A 17,806-nucleotide genomic window follows, 5' to 3' on the forward strand; every position below is an offset into this window, starting at 1 on the left:
ATACAGACAATCATATGACAAAACCATATCATCTGCAATCTGCATCTGATTGTCTGCCTAAGCTAAAATACACAATTGAGGTCAAAGTCTAACATTTAAGTAAAATCGCTTATGTTTATGTAAGCAGAAATAGTTCCCTAATCCCCAACATAACTATTTCAGCATGTTTTCATTAGGGTACATTTGGCTGTATTTTTGTATTTATTTATGAGGAGGGTAATTAGATTAAGAGTTTGATGTAGCTTTACTTCATCATAATACAATATTATGGATTAAAACATGTTTTACAGTTTTTCCCCCCAAATAAAAGGTCTGAAATATAATGCCACATAGATTTGCAAAATAATAAAGTTTTGCAAAACAAAAATATCAAAGTCAAAAGTCAATTTTATTTCTATAGCACATTTACAGATGGCTGAGCCACACCAAAGTGCTTCCTAATAAAGTGCTAAGTGCAGTAAGCAAAGGAAGGCAAAGAAGAAATAATATTTATAATATATAAAAATGGAAAGGACAATAACTGCAGGAGTTAAAATAATGAAAAAGAACATTTGAATAGTAGCCAGGGGTCACTATATACTGGCACTTAAAAAGAGACACTATTCAAAGACTAGAGAAAAGAGGTGAATTTTCAAAAGAGACTTAAAAATGTTTTTGAGAAAACAGCCAACAGTAATATGCTGTGAATTAACAGCGCTTAAAGTCGACAATCAGAGGCTGTGTTCAAAATCACTCCGTATCCCTTATTCACTATTCCCTACACTAGTTCACTGAAATAGACCACTCGACAGAGTGAGAGAAATGAAGAGAGTGAATTCAGACACTGATGAACACCTGCTGTTATCACTGAAGGAAAGAGAAACATCAACAGAAGAAAGTTGATTTCATCAACTGAAGATAAAAGAAGACTAAGAAGACTTAAATCTCTGAAGATCTCAGCAGAGGATTAAACAACTCCATATATATATATATATGTATGTAAAAGAATGCGACTGACACAGAGCTTCAGTAACGAGATTTTCTCAGTTTTTCGGTTTACTGTGAACTGCAATGCATATACAAAGTAGGAGGAGTCATAGGATCGACTACGGAGGCCGGAGTGCAACTTAAAGAAACATCGTCAAAATGACAATACATTACATCACCCCTCCTAAGCATGTAACAAAAAAAACATGCTAACAAATCACTTTGTATGCATATAAAGTTATTACAACAAATATTAAACATTGCTGCATTTGCTTTTTGATTCAGGAATTGACATTAAGCTTGCGTATCAAAATATTAAAGAGATGTTGGCACTTTTTTTTTTTAATATATATATATATATGCAGCCTAGCCAATGATACCATTTATCACAACAATGAACTGTTGAACATAAACATGTGTAACAAGGAAGGAGAGGTTGGTAGCACATCACTTCCACAAGGCGTCTTTACCACGCCTTTCCATGAATACAAACCGAGCCTGTCGGGAGGCTTCACTACTCTGCCTCGTCTGGTAGTGTACTGCCCAGTTGACAGCGTCTGCTTAGCAGTCCCGAGTTCTGTAGGTGATGCTTGGGATGAGCGAGGATGTTCCACAGACTTTGGCTCCTGGACATTCACTGACTGTCGTCTCTGCCCATTGTCCATCATTAAGACTGTGACGGGACTCGTTGGCAGCTGCTGTGCTCTTGCGAAGATGCTGAATGTTGCGACGGTACTCTCTACTTCCACAGTCAACAACATAAGATCTTGGGGCACAGTGTGATCTCACAACAACTCCAGGAGACCATTTGTGATTGCCAGGATGTGGTTGCATCCTTACTTTCATCTCCAGGCTTCAGCGCAGGACGAGGGTTTTGCTTTTAAAATGCTTTTGCTTTTATCTAGTTGCCGTTTAACTTTGTGGGGGTCATGTGCTGCTGGTGTGAGCAGCAGGCAGGTTGTTGCAGGGACGCCTGCCCATTAGCAGCTGAGCTGGTGAAAGGCCTACTTACTCCAGTAGTGTTGTTTTGTAGTCAAGCAACGCAAGGTGTTTATCTAGTGCCTTACACCAAAGTTTCTTAACAGTCTGGACTGCGCGCTCTGCCTCACAGTTGGAGTGTGGCGTATGTGGGGATGACGTTTTGTGATTGATTCCATAACTTTGACAGAAATCTTTAAACTCATCCTCTGAATATTGTGGACCATTGTCTGTTCGAAGGATTGTGGGGATCCCATGTCTACTGAATTGAGCCTTGAGCTTTTCTATAACGGAATTATCCACTTCAACGTATTTTGAGTAGTAATCAACCAGCAGAACATAGTGGTTTCCTTCAAACTCAAACAGGTCGGAAGCTACTTCTTCGAATGGAAGCTCGGGCGTTTCTGTTGGTTTGAGTGGTTGTCTAGGTAACCGGTTCTGGAAGTCTGCACACTTGCCGCAGTTCTTCACCATTTTCTCAATTTCAGCACTCATGCCTGGCCAGTATAGGACCTCGCGAGCTCTCTGCTTGCTCTTCGCTATTCCTAAGTGAGACTGATGTATAAGCTTCAGCATATGTTCTCGCATGGAAGGGGGTACAACTATACGCAGTCCTTTACAGACAACACCATCAGCGATGACAAGTTGGCTTCGTGAGTCCCAAATTGGCTGTACTGTTGTAACACTCAGCCTGATAAAGGCAGTTTACACAACTATCACGGTTCGTTAACCCTTTTTTTTAAAAGGTGCTCAAATAAACTTATCACAACAACCACTTAGATATTAAACCAAAGTGTATTGAACCAGCAACCCCAAACCCAATAAACAAATATATATATACAATATTAACAGTGGTAAGAAAAAAAGTATAGAAAATTCAGTCCAAGTCCTGTGTGTGTGTGTGTGTGTGTGTGTGTGTGTGTCGAATCTGTCTCATCGGTACAGTTTACAGTCCGGGAGCTCGATGAAGAAGAGTTATCCTGTGATGGATCCCCAACAAGAAATAGTCCACTCTTATTTACTTAGGGAGATAAACATCCACAGACTGTGATAACAAAACTCTTGTGTAGTGATCGATCGATCGCGTAATCCACCATTCCTGGGAGCGTCCTCTCTTGAGCGCCGGTAAGCCGCTTCTTTTATCCGATATGCCACATCAGTCAGGACCTATGACGTCACTGGGGATTCCCTGACGCTCCTGACGGAAGTCACGCGAGAGTAAGAACGAGAACCATCACATATCCGGGACAAACAACGACAAGGGGAAATACATACAACAGCTGTAATATGTTCATAATTAAAATGAATTAACTGCAGTCTATATATTTATATATCCCTTTTATGTGGCTGCGCTACATAGATCCCCTCCCCCAGCCAGCGGCATTGGAGGAGAACGTCCGTAATAACGCTTCAGGTTTACCACATTTAATACATCGATTCTAGGTGGGTTGCCCCAGCACACAGTGTAATTTATTGGCCCCGTTTTACTTTGTGTTTCAGCTGGACCCTCCCACTTGGGCGCTAGCTTGGCAGAGAACCTATTCGATGAACTAGAGAGAGGATGAGTTTTAATCCAAACTAGGTCACCCGTTTGAAACTGCGCATTTTTTCTACGGTAATTATAATACCTAGCTTGTTTGGCTTGGCACATCCTCATTCTATTCTTCACCTCCTCCACCATGATGTTTTGTCGTTCCACCAGGGAATATGCAGCTTGATCTGGCGACGGTGGCCGATGGATTAGGCGTTCCAGTGGTCCCCGAATTTGCCTGCCCATCATAAGCTCCGCAGGTGTCCTTCCTGTGGTTTCCTGTTGGGCATTGTTGATGGCATAGCGGAACTCGGGCAGCCACTGGTCCCAGGTCTGATGTTGTTGACCCACATAAGCCACAATCATTGTCTTTATGGTCCGGTTGAATCTTTCAGTGAGATTTGATTGGGGATGATAGCTCGTGGTGAGTTTTTGTACGCAACCCCATGTCTTGCACAGATCCCCCAGCAGACTAGAAGTGAATTGGGGACCCCGATCAGACACCAGATATTTGGGCACCCCCCATCGGGTAAATATCTCCTCTCTGAGTATTTTCACTAACTTCTGGGTCTTTCCATCTCTCAATGGAAACATTTCCACCCACTTAGTGAAATAATCCACAATGACCAGGAGGTAGGTGTTCTGTTTTTTACTGCGGGGAAAGGGTCCCATTAGGTCCACCCCGAGCATGTAACCTGGTTCTGTGATCTGTGAACTTTGCATAAATCCAGATGGTTTTGTGTTACAGGGTTTATATTTCTGGCATACCTCACAGCCTTTGACGTACTGCCACACATCCTTCCTGACGGAGGGCCACCATGCCACATCTAGGATTTTCAGCAGGGTTTTTTTAACTGTCCCAGATGGCCACCTAGGGGGTTATCATGGTAATAATGCATGAAGTCAGTGGTTAATGATTGGGGTACTACCAACTGGAACTTCTCTCCCTTAGTTCTTAAAGGAACCTTGCGGTACAACACCCCCTGGTGGTCTTCAAAGGTGATGGGCTGTTCCTTGGCAAACCGAGGGTTGAGGCCAGACTGCAGGTGAGTAATAGTATTGTCCACCCGTTGAGCTTGAGCTATTTCTTCCAGAGAGTGTGGTAATGTGGTCGAATGTTGTGTAGACATGGCTAGACATGGGGCATCATCTGTAGAAAACGGCTCCTGAAACTGGGATAGAGCGTCAGGTCCCATGTTGAGGCAGCCCTTTCTATGGTGAACCTGAAAGTTGAATTGTTGCAGGCGGAGTGTCCAGCGAGTGAGTCGAGAGGAGGTTTTAGGGCAGTTGAATGCCCATGTGAGAGCTGCGTGGTCAGTGAAAACCTCAAAAGGCCATCCCTCCAGGTAATGCCTCCACTTCTCCACCGCCCACACCACTGCTAGACATTCCTTTTCAGAAGTGCTGTAATTTTTCTCTGCTCCTGTTAAGGTCCGTGATGCATAAGCCACCACTTGTTCTCCTTCCTCAGAGTGTTGCGTGAGTATAGCGCCCAGTCCTACATCACTTGCGTCCGTGTGAACCTGGAAGGTTTTGTTAAGGTCAGGTTGAATTAAGACGGGTGCATTCTGTAGTGCTTGTTTCAAACCATCCATACTAGCCTGACACTCTGTAGTCCAGTCCCACTTTACTCCTTTCTTTTTTAGATGGTTCAATGGGGCGTATATGCCTGCGAAGTGGGGTATGAACTTATTATACCACCCCGCCAGGCCCAGAAACCTTTGCAAGCTCTTGAGATGTTGTGGTGGCGGATACTCAGCCACTGCTCTGGTCTTCTCTCTGTCAATCTCCACCCCCCTCTCAGAGACTATATGGCCCAGAAATTTGAGCTGGCGCTTGAAGAAGTGGCATTTCTTCATGTTCAACGTCAAATTGGCTTGGGTAAGTTTCTGAAAAACAGAGTTAATGTCTTGAATGTGGTGCTCTTGAGACTTTGAATATATGATTATGTTGTCAATATATACAAAGCAGATTTTCCCTCTCAACTCTGCTAGCACACTCTCCATCAAACGCTGGAAGGTGGCCGCGGCATTTCTGAGTCCATAGGGCATGGACTTGAATTGGTATAACCCTTTGGTGGTGATAAAAGCCGTCTTCTCCTTGCTCAACTCCTCCATCTCCACCTGCCAGTACCCAGACTGCAGATCTAAGGAGGTAAACCAGGAGGCCCCTTCTAGCGATTCCAGAATGTCGTGAATCAAAGGCATTGGGTAAGCATCCGGTACGGTCTTGCTGTTAAGCTTTCTATAGTCCACACAGAAACGATATGCACCGTCTGGTTTGGGGACCTGAACCACCGGAGAAGACCAAGGAGAGAAGGAGGGCTCAATGATGCTGTCCCGCAGCATCTGATCCACCTGCTCCTCTATGACCTGCTTCTTTAGAGGTGACACTCTATATGCCCGTGATTTGATGGGTATATCTTCGGTTACCATAATCTTGTGTCGTACCACTGATGTTTTACCCAGGGTGTTAAGAGGTGGTGAGTGGCCAGGTGGAGATTAATTTTGCCATCTCTTCCGGATTGTCGGAGTCCCACTGGCTGATCTCTGTGTTGAGGTACGGGAGTTCGGAAAACCTGCCAGTTGGTGGTAAGGCGTAATATAGGTTCAGCGATGCAGCCGTAAGAGCATGAGATTGTTCTGCCGGGGTCGCTGCGCCTGTTGGTATCAGTGATGGCAAGAAAGGGTAGTATGTGTATCCTTTTTCAGATTTTAACCCATACCTGGGTTGTCCCACCTCCAAGACTGCTCCTGTGACCCTCAGGAAATCCAGACCCGCAATAAGAGGAAAGGCGAGGTGAGTGTTTTTCAGGATATAGGTATACATACTACACTCGTGGTCATGCCATTGAAACCTAACCTTTTGCAGGTCTCTGGACTGATGAATGGTTCCATCCGCCATAATAAATCGCTGAGGGCTGAGTTAATGGTCACTGGCTTCTCTGCCTTCAGCTGATTCCACAGGTTTTCTTGCATTAAGGTATAAGTGCTTCCTGTGTCCAATACAGCATTCACTTCTTTACCATTCACCTTAACAGGCACCACAAGGAGTGATGACCCCGGATGTTGTTGTGCCAGAGTTACTCCTGCCAGGTTTTTGTTGAAGGTACGTTCTCCAGATTTCTTGTAGGACTTTTCTTTGCTGCTCTGAGAGCCGACTTTTTGCCAATAGTCCTTGGCTCCCATGCAGTCCTTTTTCCACCCTTGAGCCAACCTTCACCAGTTGTTCCACTGAATTCACCGTTCCCCTTAGACATCCTGCGACCCTGGGGTTGATGTTGTTTAGTATTCGGTTCACCAGTTCCTCCTCAGATATCTCAGGCTTCCACTTCAGACAGAGAGCTCTGTAGTCGTAAGCAAAGTCCCTCAGGCGTTGTTGTGGCTGCTGAACCAGAGTCCTCAGTTTTTCCTCCACTTCAGAGAGGTAATCATCTGCAAGGAAAGCAGCCATGAATGCCTTTTTGAAGGATTTCCAATCTGTTATCTTTGACTTCTCTGCCTTCCACCAGCTCAGAGCTGGTCCCTTCAAGACTGTGCTTAAGGTTCCAATGAGCTCGACACTAGGAAGTGGCCTGATCTCTAGGAAGTTCTCACATTGTTCAAGGAAGTTAAGCACCTCCGCTGTTTCACAGGTGTCTCCAAAGGACGGGAACTCCAGGCGGATGGGAGGTCGAGCGTAGAATGAGGATGTACCAGCCCCTACTGCAGAGGTAAACACATTAGGAGTTTTAGAATGCACAGTAGGTTGATTGTCATATGTATCATTAACCGTGGGAATTCGCTGCCTAGATACAGGAGCTGGGGTTGGGGGATGTCGGACCGAAGCCACCCGAGAGGCCTCAGGGGTGAAGGCCTGCAACCTGGAGAGTGTGGGAGTGCGAGTTAGTCTCAACTTCCTCATTTGACTTTCCCATTTATGGTCTCGCCTGAGAAAACAGTTTGTGACTGCTTTTTCTAATTTTTCTAGCGACTTTAAAAAATAGTCCTCCAAACCTGCCAAGCTAGAATCCACGGCCTCCCTGAAACTGGTTTCTCTGTTCAATGTACTGTCCATTGACTGTTTAAAATCATTTTCTAAGGTGTGTACCTTTTGATTCAGAGCCAATAAATCCACTTTACATTGTGCCAGATCTGTGTGTATTGATTGTACTACATCAGCATTCCTCATATGACCCTCATCATCATCATCATCATCATCATCAGACTGTTCAGAGTCAGACATGTACAGTGAACTAATAGAAGTTATTTCTGCAGTTGGATTACGCCGGGTCACAAACGGGCCTGCAGTAAAATCTGTCTCATTTTGTTCTACATCATCTTACATTTACTGGCGTCACCGGGTTATCAGTATTCTCTATCTGAACTTGAACAACTGCCTCCCTATTTACCTCATCCATAATTCCGGTTGAAAAAACAAAAACAACCACACAAAAAAAACAATTCAAACACCTTAATAAGGAAAATCCCCGTACGGGCCACCAATATGTAACACTCAGCCTGATAAAGGCAGTTTACACAACTATCACGGTTCGTTAACCCTTTTTCTTAAAAGGTGCTCAAATAAACTTATCACAACAACCACTTAGATATTAAACCAAAGTGTATTGAACCAGCAACCCCAAACCCAATAAACAAATATATATATACAATATTAACAATGGTAAGAAAAAAAGTATAGAAAATTCAGTCCAAGTCCTGTGTCTGTGTGTGTGTGTGTCTGTGTGTGTGTGTGTGTGGGTGTGTGTGTGTGTGTCGAATCTGTCTTACCGGTACAGTTTATAGTCCGGGAGCTCGATGAAGAAGAGTTATCCTGTGATGGATCCCCAACAAGAAATAGTCCACTCTTATTTCCTTAGGGAGATAAACATCCACAGACTGTGATAACAAAACTCTTGTGTAGTGATCGATCGATCGCGTAATCCACCATTCCTGAGAGCATCCTCTCTTGAGCGCCGGTAAGCCGCTTCTTTTATCCGATATGCCACATCAGCCGTCAGGCCCTATGACGTTACTGGGGATTCCCTGACGCTCCCGACGGAAGTCACGCGAGAGTAAGAACGAGAACCATCACATATCCGGGACAAACAACGACAAGGGGAAATACATACAACAGCTGTAATGTGTTCATAATTAAAATGAATTAACGGCAGTCTATATATATATGTATCCCTTTTATGTGGCTGCGCTACACTGTATTAGGCACATCACGCCTCTGTTCTGGCCAGCCTTGTCGGATTGTTTGCTGAAGACAGCTCAGCTGCTTCTTTGTGCAGTCCTGGAGCTCTGAATATTTCTGCTCACTTACTGAAACAAAGTTGAACATGGAGACACAATCGAAGCCTTCCATCTATGGCTTGTTTTCTGGTAACTGAGCTGTAGATAGTGTGTCAGGCAGTTCCATATCCTTTCCTCGTCTGTATTTAACAGTCAGATCATACCACTGCAGGCGGAGATGCATTCTCTGTATGCGCATGGGAGTGGAAAGCAGCGGCTTTCTGAAAATATCTTCCAGAGGTTTATGGTCATTGTACACTGTGACATGGTTTCCAAATATGTAATTGTGGAACTCGACACATGCATGAACTATTGACAGCATCTCTTTCTCAATTTGATCGAAAAAATGTAGCACAGGAGACTTTGTGCATAAGTCCTTGATTTTGTCAAAGGCTTGTTGTTGTGCTGGTTGCCATGCGAATTCAACATCTGCTTTTAGGAGCTGTCTTAAAAGTGCGTCAACTTCACTGAGATTTGGCAGGAATTTGGACAAATAGGTGACGAAACCTAGGAAACGACGGACACCATCCTTGTCTGTTGGGGTCGGCATGGACTTGACAGCCTCTATTTTTACTGGGTCTGCCTTCAGACCATCTGATGTTATCAGGTGTCCTACGTAGGGCACAGACGATTGCTTGATGTGGCATTTGTCGAAATTGAGGCTCAGATTGTAGCTTGTTGCTCTCTGAACTACTTTGCGGAGGGTCTCATCATGTTCTTTTACTGAGGGTGCTGCGATGAGAATGTCATCCATGACACTCATTGCTCCGCTGATGCCTTGAAGCATCTCATCCATTATACGCTGAAAGATTTCAGGTGTGCATTTCAGGCTAAAAGAAAGCCTAAGCCACCTAAATTTACCAACGGGCGTATTGAAGGTCGTCAAGAATGATGATGCTTCGTCTAGTTCTATTTGCAGGAAGCCAGATTTTGCATCCAAGACCGAGAAGACTTTAGCAACAGGCATTGTGGAGCACCTCTTCGATGGTGCGCATTGGGTAATGTTCCCTTTTTATTACCTTATTCAGGTCGCTCGGGTCAATGCAGATCCTTTTCTTGCCATTACGGACAGCTGCTACCAGTGAACTCACCCACTCTGTTGGCTGGCTGACTTTGGTTATATGTCCATCTTTAACCATCTCATCTAGTTTCTCTATTATTTTCTTTTTCAGTGCAGCTGGTTGACGGCGGACAGGATGGACTACACTTTTGCATCATGAGTGCCCTGCCCCGCCCCGCCCCGCCCCGCCCCGCCCCTCCTCCGCCAGAACTTTTCTGCTTGCTACGGGCCCTGGTAGGACTGCTCGATTATGGAAAAAATCATAATCATGATTATTTTGGTCAATATTGAAAAAAAAAACTAGATTTATGAATACTAATAACTGTTTTTATTCATGAGTAATATTAACTTTTATTATATAACTTTAATATTAACTTCAATTTGCTCTAAACCTTTGTAAAATACTCCACACACCATAATATTACTCAATGTATATAACGTTACACATTGGCCTTTATTTTCGAGTAACGTTACAGCAATACATCTACTGTTTTGACATGTACAATACTGCCAACATTTAAACTCATGTAACAGACATTTTAAAAGTAAAAATTTTAAAGTAATTCAAGTGTATTCAACCGGTCTGTTATCCGTTTCCAGCGAATCAGCGCTGTTTCTCGAGCCTGAGATGACTTTGAACTGCAGACCGCCGTCCTCATGCGCCTCACTCCATAACCTGCCGATAAACAACAGCGCACAGTTAGGTGCCATGTGGCTCTTTAATAAATACATCAAATTTATCTAATCTAGTTGCTCAAAAACAGTCTTCCATTTCAATAAATATTTAGATATGATCAAACGCTAGACTTCTTTAAATGTGAAATTTTAAAACGTTAATAACTTATGCATCATATTAGGACTTAGTATCCTAATATTTTAATGAATAATGATACTAGCACATACAAGTCAATATTAATGAATGCGAGCACATTTAATTTGACCCATGAAACGTTTAAAATAGTGCTAAAATGGTGCTAAGACAAACTATGTTTTCCTTATTATATACAGTAAGCTATATACTACATATGAATTGATACTAAATTAAGTTTGAAATAGACATTTCACATTTCAGTGCTCATACACACATGCACACACATAATTAAATATAAAATTTATATTATATAAATAATGTATTCCCCTAAACAATACAGTTTTAACCTTTAGACAAAGTCTAACAGTGTTTACTAGTTTCCTATGTTCAGATAATCATTAACAGCATGAGTTTCTGTCATCTCTTTTATTATTTGTAAGTGTGTGCTCTTCTGTGAATGTAGACTCAGCAGTGTGTGAACGGGACTTTTATTTTGGTGTGGTGATGTGACGTCATAAGGCTGCGCCGCGCTGTGATATTCGCCTCAGCAAAGGTTTGTGTTTGTTTGTATTAAAGTTTTAATATTTCATATTAAACATCATAATGTTCACCTTGCTGACGTGAGCCCGTCTACGTGTGACTGCACTGGCTGATAAAAGGGGGATAATGTGTTTTACGATGTTGAATTGTACTTTTAATAATGAATAAAGTGTTGTGTGTAAACTGCCTACTCTCCTGTTCCCCTCGGCTGTTCCACTGACACGTTTCCCCCTTTTATCCAATAAAATCTGTCTGCAGAGCCGGTTTCACTTCAGTACTTTTGCTGTCATTTTTAAATCTTGGCGACTGTTCTGTCCTTAAACTAATCTAATAATCTAACGGTTATTGTTGCTCCTGCCGTTTTTTGCATCTGTTTTAGGGTAGGGGTGGGTATGGGTGTTAAAAAAGCCTCAAACCACAAGAATATGATGCTGGTAGCACACAATAGGTTGCATTTTTCACTGTTGAATTGTCCTTCCTACTGTTTTAATGGAAGGTGGGTCATTCCTGTTATACAGTGACTTTTCTGTCTATGATTTACTTACTCATATTTTCTATAAAATGAGTCACATTTATAAGAAATGGCTTAAATTATACTTTTAGATCCTCTTTGTCACTTAAATAGATAAGACATTAAAAATACTTTTGTATTTAACACACCTTTTATATAAACATCAAATGATAAATATCTCAAAATATTTTTAGGTTATGTGATGAACTAAACTACACTCAAATCTCGTCCTGCAGGAGTGCAGGTCTCTAGACCAGGGATGGGGAGACTGGTGGCTGAAGTAGCTCCATGTCTGAGCTGTTGTTGGAGCATTGACCGGGCAAAGTGTTTTCTTATCGAAAAAACTCTATGGAGATAGAGTTTGCGCAGTCGAGTCGAGAGCAGGAAGTAGAGCCGCGATATCAAAATCCTGCTCACACTCACAGGTGCAGAGCAATACATTACGTTGGTGTGGAATAAATATATAAAAATTATATATATAGGCTTGAGTATAGTTGGTGCTACAGATAGTAATGCCATAATATTAACAGTATTGGCAACGATATGCGTCTGTTCATTCATTCTTGTCAAAGTTACCCGCTGAATTGACAACACACTGACGTCAGACGCTCGTCCGCTAACAAACCAATCAATGTTAAGATGCAGCCCACATATACCCCTTTTCCACCAAGGCAGTGCTGGTGCTAAATCAGAGCCAGAGCCTAGTTTCAAATCGGTTCTTTGTGTTTCCACAGCCAAAGCACCAGCTCAGAGCCAGGAAAAGTGGTTCTTAAGTAACACCAAAACATTGCTGGACTAGAAGTAAGAACCGCTTGCGTCACAGGCTGGGGGCGGCGTTACCGTGATCAACAAGATGAACACAAACCTGTGACCGCCATTTTTTCAATAGCAGCTAATCAAGCTAACAGCTGCTGGATTGTAATCTCCATCTATACAAATCATGGAGAGCTGCACAAATGCGTTGGATTTGCGGCGTTTTAATGCTGATGTAGGATCATTAAGCCATGAGCCACTGAGGGAAGGCTTGTTCGAGATGCATTGGCGCGCGCTGTGCAGACTGATTGCGTATGACATCAAAGTACAGCGAGCGCCAACGACTCCTTATGCTTTTGAATCGCTTGCGCAGTATTTGGATATCATATGTGGGTTGGTCTGCGCAGCGTCAATGCATTAGATAGAACACGCCTGGAAATTGTGTGTGTGTGTGTGTGTGTTTCCCGCTGCCTCGCTAGCAGTAGAGTCCTGCAACGGGTCGGGTACCCGCGGGCATAAAAGTGGCTAAAACAGGTGGATTGTGACATAAATTATAAAATACACGGGCGGGGTGCGGGCGGATAATTAATTCCGTGCGAGCGGGTAGAAGCGCGGATGAAAAATATGTGCATTATTTTTCTGTGCTGTGGCGAGGCGGAGGAGCGAGCGAGACCGGGGCGTGATGGCGAATGAGTGTCACCTGTGAGCCACACCGGTCTCAAATCCTCTCACGAGGGAGCTCGGCGGCATATAAGGACTAGAGATCACCAGACCTGGATTTTACGTTGAGTTGTGTTTGTTTTATTATGTGTGTGCGTGGCAGATGTCCGTGAGGGGCCGCGTTACTTTCGCTTTGTTTGGTTAACGTTAAGTCTTTTAAATGTTCGCCGGTTCTCGAAAAATGATCAAAACGATCCGGTCGTCCTTCTTCCCCCCCAAACATACTGTATTACAATTTCTATGTCCAATTTACCATTACACATACACGCAACAACGATATGCCATATGATCCATCACGTCACCACCACTGTGACTTTTGTTGATGCCACTCGTAGCCCAGATGGAGCGAGCGTTGCAGGATTAGCAATGGATGAAGTAAAAGTAAAGTTGGTGAGTGAAGTATATAAAATTGTTGACAACGAGTCTATAAAGGCACTTTAGTCTGTTTCTTTAGCCCATTCATGATGCTGTTGATGATGAGAGAAGTGCAATATAAAAAAAAAATAAAGCATTTTAATTGGAATGATTTTAGCGTGTGTGATTTATTGCGGGCACGGATCAGGTAACGGGCAAATATTAACAGGTCTGGGATGGACCCGTGCAGGACTCTGGAATGACGTAAGACCTGGCTCTGTTGTGGCTCTTAGCATGTGGAAAAGCAAACGGTTCTTAGAAGGCTCTCAAGTCGAACCAACTTAAAACTGACACTAGCACTGGCTCCGAACTAGCACCCGGTTCATTCTGGTGGAAAAGGGGTAATAGATGATGACGACAGGACGCCAGTGCATCATGTATAGTTCTTTAGTGCGCTTCAATAATTGCAATGTGAAAGCAAACCAGAACTAACCAAACGGACACAATGTATCAAAACACAAACTTTGGTGCGGAGTTTCAGGTGTAAAAACGCCCTAAGACTGCGCTGATACTGAACTAGAGCTGATTGAGACTGACTCTTTCTCTTTCTGTTAATTATCTTAAACAGGACAAACACACAGAAAAACCCCTGGAGAAGTGACAGATCCACGTGACACTACTATAAAGATGGCGTTTATTAAAGAGGAGAATGAAGACCTGAAGATTGAAAATGTGTTCAGTTTGAAACATGAAGAAACTGAGGAACAAACAGGTTGGTTTCATTCTCAAAGTTTCATTCTCAACTCATTTTTCAGATCTATATTCAGATGACCATTATCCAGCTCTACAGAAATGAGTTGATTTTTTGAATGTCGTCAATCCTGCTGGCTGGAGTAAACGTGTCATTCGTCAAGTCTACTCGCTCACAGATTGTCTCATTATAACAAGCAAAGCTTATGCACGATGTAAATAAGAGTTTGCTGTGCCGTTATTGATTATAGAGGGAGTTTCTGTTGATCGCACCATAACGGCTACACTGCTCGCTTTGTCGTATAAACTACATTCCCAATGTGAAGAAAGGTTTTGATCATGCTTTTCCACGTATTCTGCAAAGTTTCAGGAATGACGAACTCTTTTAATTGACTGAATCCACTGTCTTGATCTGCGAGTCACTGCTGAAATGGCCATGATCAACCCTCCACACACACCTGGGCAAGAGAATCACCATTGGCTAGTTGTTTTTCTAGTTTACTCACCAGACTTGTATCATCTGTTCATATTTTTATAAATCCACGAAAATAGTTGAGTAGTCCTGACTTCATATCAGCACATAAACATGTTTTATATTTAGATGAGGCAAATACACATGCGTTACGGACATGACTAAAAAAGACAAACATTTTTCAAAGACAATATATTTTGTAGACAGAAGCAACAATATTAGCCGAACGGAGAAGGGTTGGCTGTTTACAGAACATAAAACATCTATTTTATTTCAGTTTCGGAGGACTAATCAATGTTACGGTGTGATGTGACCGTTCTTAAAGCGGAATTTATCAGACTATAGAAAAAACATATAACATGCTTTAAAAACAATACATCTAGCGGTTATTTAATATAATCAGGCATTTAATAATTTATATTTATATAAAACTGATTATCTCTTCATCACAGCTCCTGTTAGTGGGTGGGATATATTAGGCAGCAAGTGAACATTTTGTCCTCAAAGTTGTGTTAGAAGCAGGAAAAATGGGCAAGCGTAAGGATTTGAGCGAGTTTGGGGCCAAATATAAATGGGTGACTGAAGTTAACACATTAATGTGGACTTTTTAACACAACCTCTTACTATAAAAGATTATTGAAAAAGATGGATTAGAATTAAATATGCACACTTATCGTGAAATCACTGAAGCATTGAATACTGTTAGCAGTAACAGTCTAAGACTCAAGACCAGTCGTGAAAAACAAACTAAAGAAAAATAGTTTGCAGTCTCATCAGCAGAAACCAGCTTCAAGTCTCACAATGAGTTCGTAGCCCGCGCTCCCTCTCGCCCCGTCTCTCGTACATACCATTTCTCAACAGTTATGCTGTTATTAAGGTCTATCCATGTTATTACTGCAAGGTGGATGATTCTGATTGGCTCAGAGAAAATGAACAGTCATGGTAAATTTCCACATATTGTCAGTTAATCAGGTTCACGTGTCCATAAATCACTTTATGACGCTTTCACCCCGTAATTAGGCCCGTAGTGACCTTCCAGACCTGGAGCAGGTGCCAGCTTTCCCAGAACAAAAGCTCACCATCTCTTAGGATGCCTGTAATCCACCTCCAACACTGATCTATAACACAGAATATTGCGCAGATACACAGTCTCTCCAAGGTTGGAGCTGATTGAGCTCCAGTTCTAACTAGAATATTCTCCAAAAAATATTGACAACGTGTTTTCTCTCAAGCATATATACAGCATACTCTATGGCAGGGGTTTTCAAACTGGGGTCCGGGGACCCCCAGGGGTCCTCCAGAAGGTTCTAAGGGGTCCCCAGAAAAACGTAAGGTAAAAGATAAAGCAAAAATGGATAAAGTCTACTGACCAATCTAACTGTTTGATTTCTAAACGTTTCTCACCTTGTTTGCCATATACAAACCTTTCAGAATTGTATGTATTTGCTTAGTATCTTGCTAGTGATTTTTTTCTCACTATAGTCCCTTTTATCATGCTCACTGGGTTCGTAGAGCAGAATTCTTAACACGGTACGCAAGCTGCTTACCAGTACATATTTTTATTGTGAAAGTTGCTTATACAAGAAATTGAACACCTTCAGGTTTATACATCCAACATTAAGTATATCCAATTTGGAATTTGGAAACAATGTTGTATTTAAAATGTCATACTTACTATTTATCTAACCGTTTAAATGTTGTTTCATAACATTTTTTAGATGGATTTAAGGGGGTCCCCCATAAAGGTGCATCATATTTGGGGGTCCTTGGCATCGTAAAGTTTGAAAACCCCTGCTCTATGGGACTGACAGGAAGAACGAAAGACTTGAAACCGAACTCGAAAGAACTAATCTTTACTGTTTCCGTTACTGACAGAAGAGCGAAAGACTCATATGTTGCGTAATAAGCATGCGCGGTCAACACAAAATGAACGAATCACTCTCTGAGACAACTCTGTAGTCCCGAGTCATATTAAAGATTTGTTCAAAATGAACAAATTGTCTGTATTCAATTAAACGCCGGGCCTCTGATAGTGGCAGGGGGAGTGGTCAGCACGAACAAATAAAGGCCGGTCTCAAATAAAGGCCAGGGGAAAATTAGTGGATAATCTCCCCTGAATGCCGTTAATTTAATGCGAAACCATCCTGATGCCACGCGCCCGATGCGAGTCATGCCAGTGCGACACACACTAATCCTGGTCTCTTCTATAGTTAACCTAAACACTTTACAGGGATTGCTTTGTAAATTAAATTGAGAATATTTAACGGATGCATGTGCCATTTTAAATAGGCTACTGTAGTCTATGAGAGATGCGACGAAAATACCATGTCAGGCAGGCTACAAATATCGATCTTCACAATGCGTGCGTCTCAATCTGCTCCGTCAGTAGTCAGGGCACTGATCATGGATCAGCCCATTGACTTACCGGTATGTCCTGATCAGTGCCCTGACTACTGAACTAGGGAGCTGATTAAGACGCCCCTAATATTAGCCTCTCGTCTCTAAGGGTGTCGCACCCAAGCCTCGAAGCTCAGCTTCACACAGCGCCGCGTCTCAAGCCTTATTTATACTTTCGTCTGTCTCCGCGAGCCTCCGCTGACTGCGTACACTCCTCCCCAAACGGACAAGGCGTTTATACTTCACACGCTCGCCGTTGTGCTATTCTTTGAAACGACAGAGGGCGATTCGGAGTAATTGTTCTATAAACCAACGCGCCGAGAAAAAGTGGGCTAACGTGCACAGGTGATGATATTTATTTTAGTACATTTCACCAAAAACCACACTACAAAAGAATCGTGTAAAACTCAGTAAACATTGGCTTGATATTATTACTTGTGACATGAGAACAAAATATGCACTAAATTAACGATCTCTTAAATATTTCCTAATTTCACTCAACTTTAATGTCGTGATTTATTTATATGCTTAAACCTGGATCTTTATGTAAAATGGCTTATTTCTGCTTTTGTAAGCTCATTCAGTAAATATAAGCACTTCATTTGTGCAAACTGGTGCCGGTGTGATGAGACGTCATGCTCGGCTAGATTCGCGAGAACCCGTTCTTCTTCGGATGCGGAGCTGCGC

The 17,806-nt window shown here is 42.5% G+C and overlaps 1 protein-coding gene and 1 long non-coding RNA gene across 4 annotated transcripts in view; both read left to right on the forward strand.

Moving 5' to 3' along the window:
- The window catches only part of LOC137047376 (gastrula zinc finger protein XlCGF57.1-like), a 180,137-nt gene that overhangs the window by 120,641 nt on the left and 41,690 nt on the right, over window positions 1–17,806 (forward strand). The window contains exons 1-2 of one of the 2 annotated variants that reach the window (XM_067425013.1): window positions 13,972–14,041; window positions 14,129–14,272. The exons of the other annotated variant lie outside the window; for it this stretch is intronic. Of the exons in view, the coding sequence (XP_067281114.1) occupies window positions 14,188–14,272 (85 nt within the window). The 5' untranslated portion in view covers window positions 13,972–14,041; window positions 14,129–14,187. Of the gene's footprint in view, window positions 1–13,971; window positions 14,042–14,128; window positions 14,273–17,806 lie in introns of those variants that run through there. 2 annotated transcript variants of the gene reach the window in all.
- On the forward strand, window positions 5,228–5,748 carry LOC137047806 (uncharacterized). 2 transcript variants are annotated; one of them, XR_010899249.1, is made up of 3 exons: window positions 5,228–5,356; window positions 5,470–5,629; window positions 5,716–5,748. It is a non-coding gene; the product is annotated as an uncharacterized lncRNA (long non-coding RNA). The 2 variants fall into 2 exon arrangements; XR_010899248.1 differs by having other exon boundaries at window positions 5,726–5,748.

Source organism: Pseudorasbora parva, chromosome 2 (assembly GCF_024679245.1).
Source record: "Pseudorasbora parva isolate DD20220531a chromosome 2, ASM2467924v1, whole genome shotgun sequence".
NCBI lineage: Eukaryota > Metazoa > Chordata > Actinopteri > Cypriniformes > Gobionidae > Pseudorasbora > Pseudorasbora parva.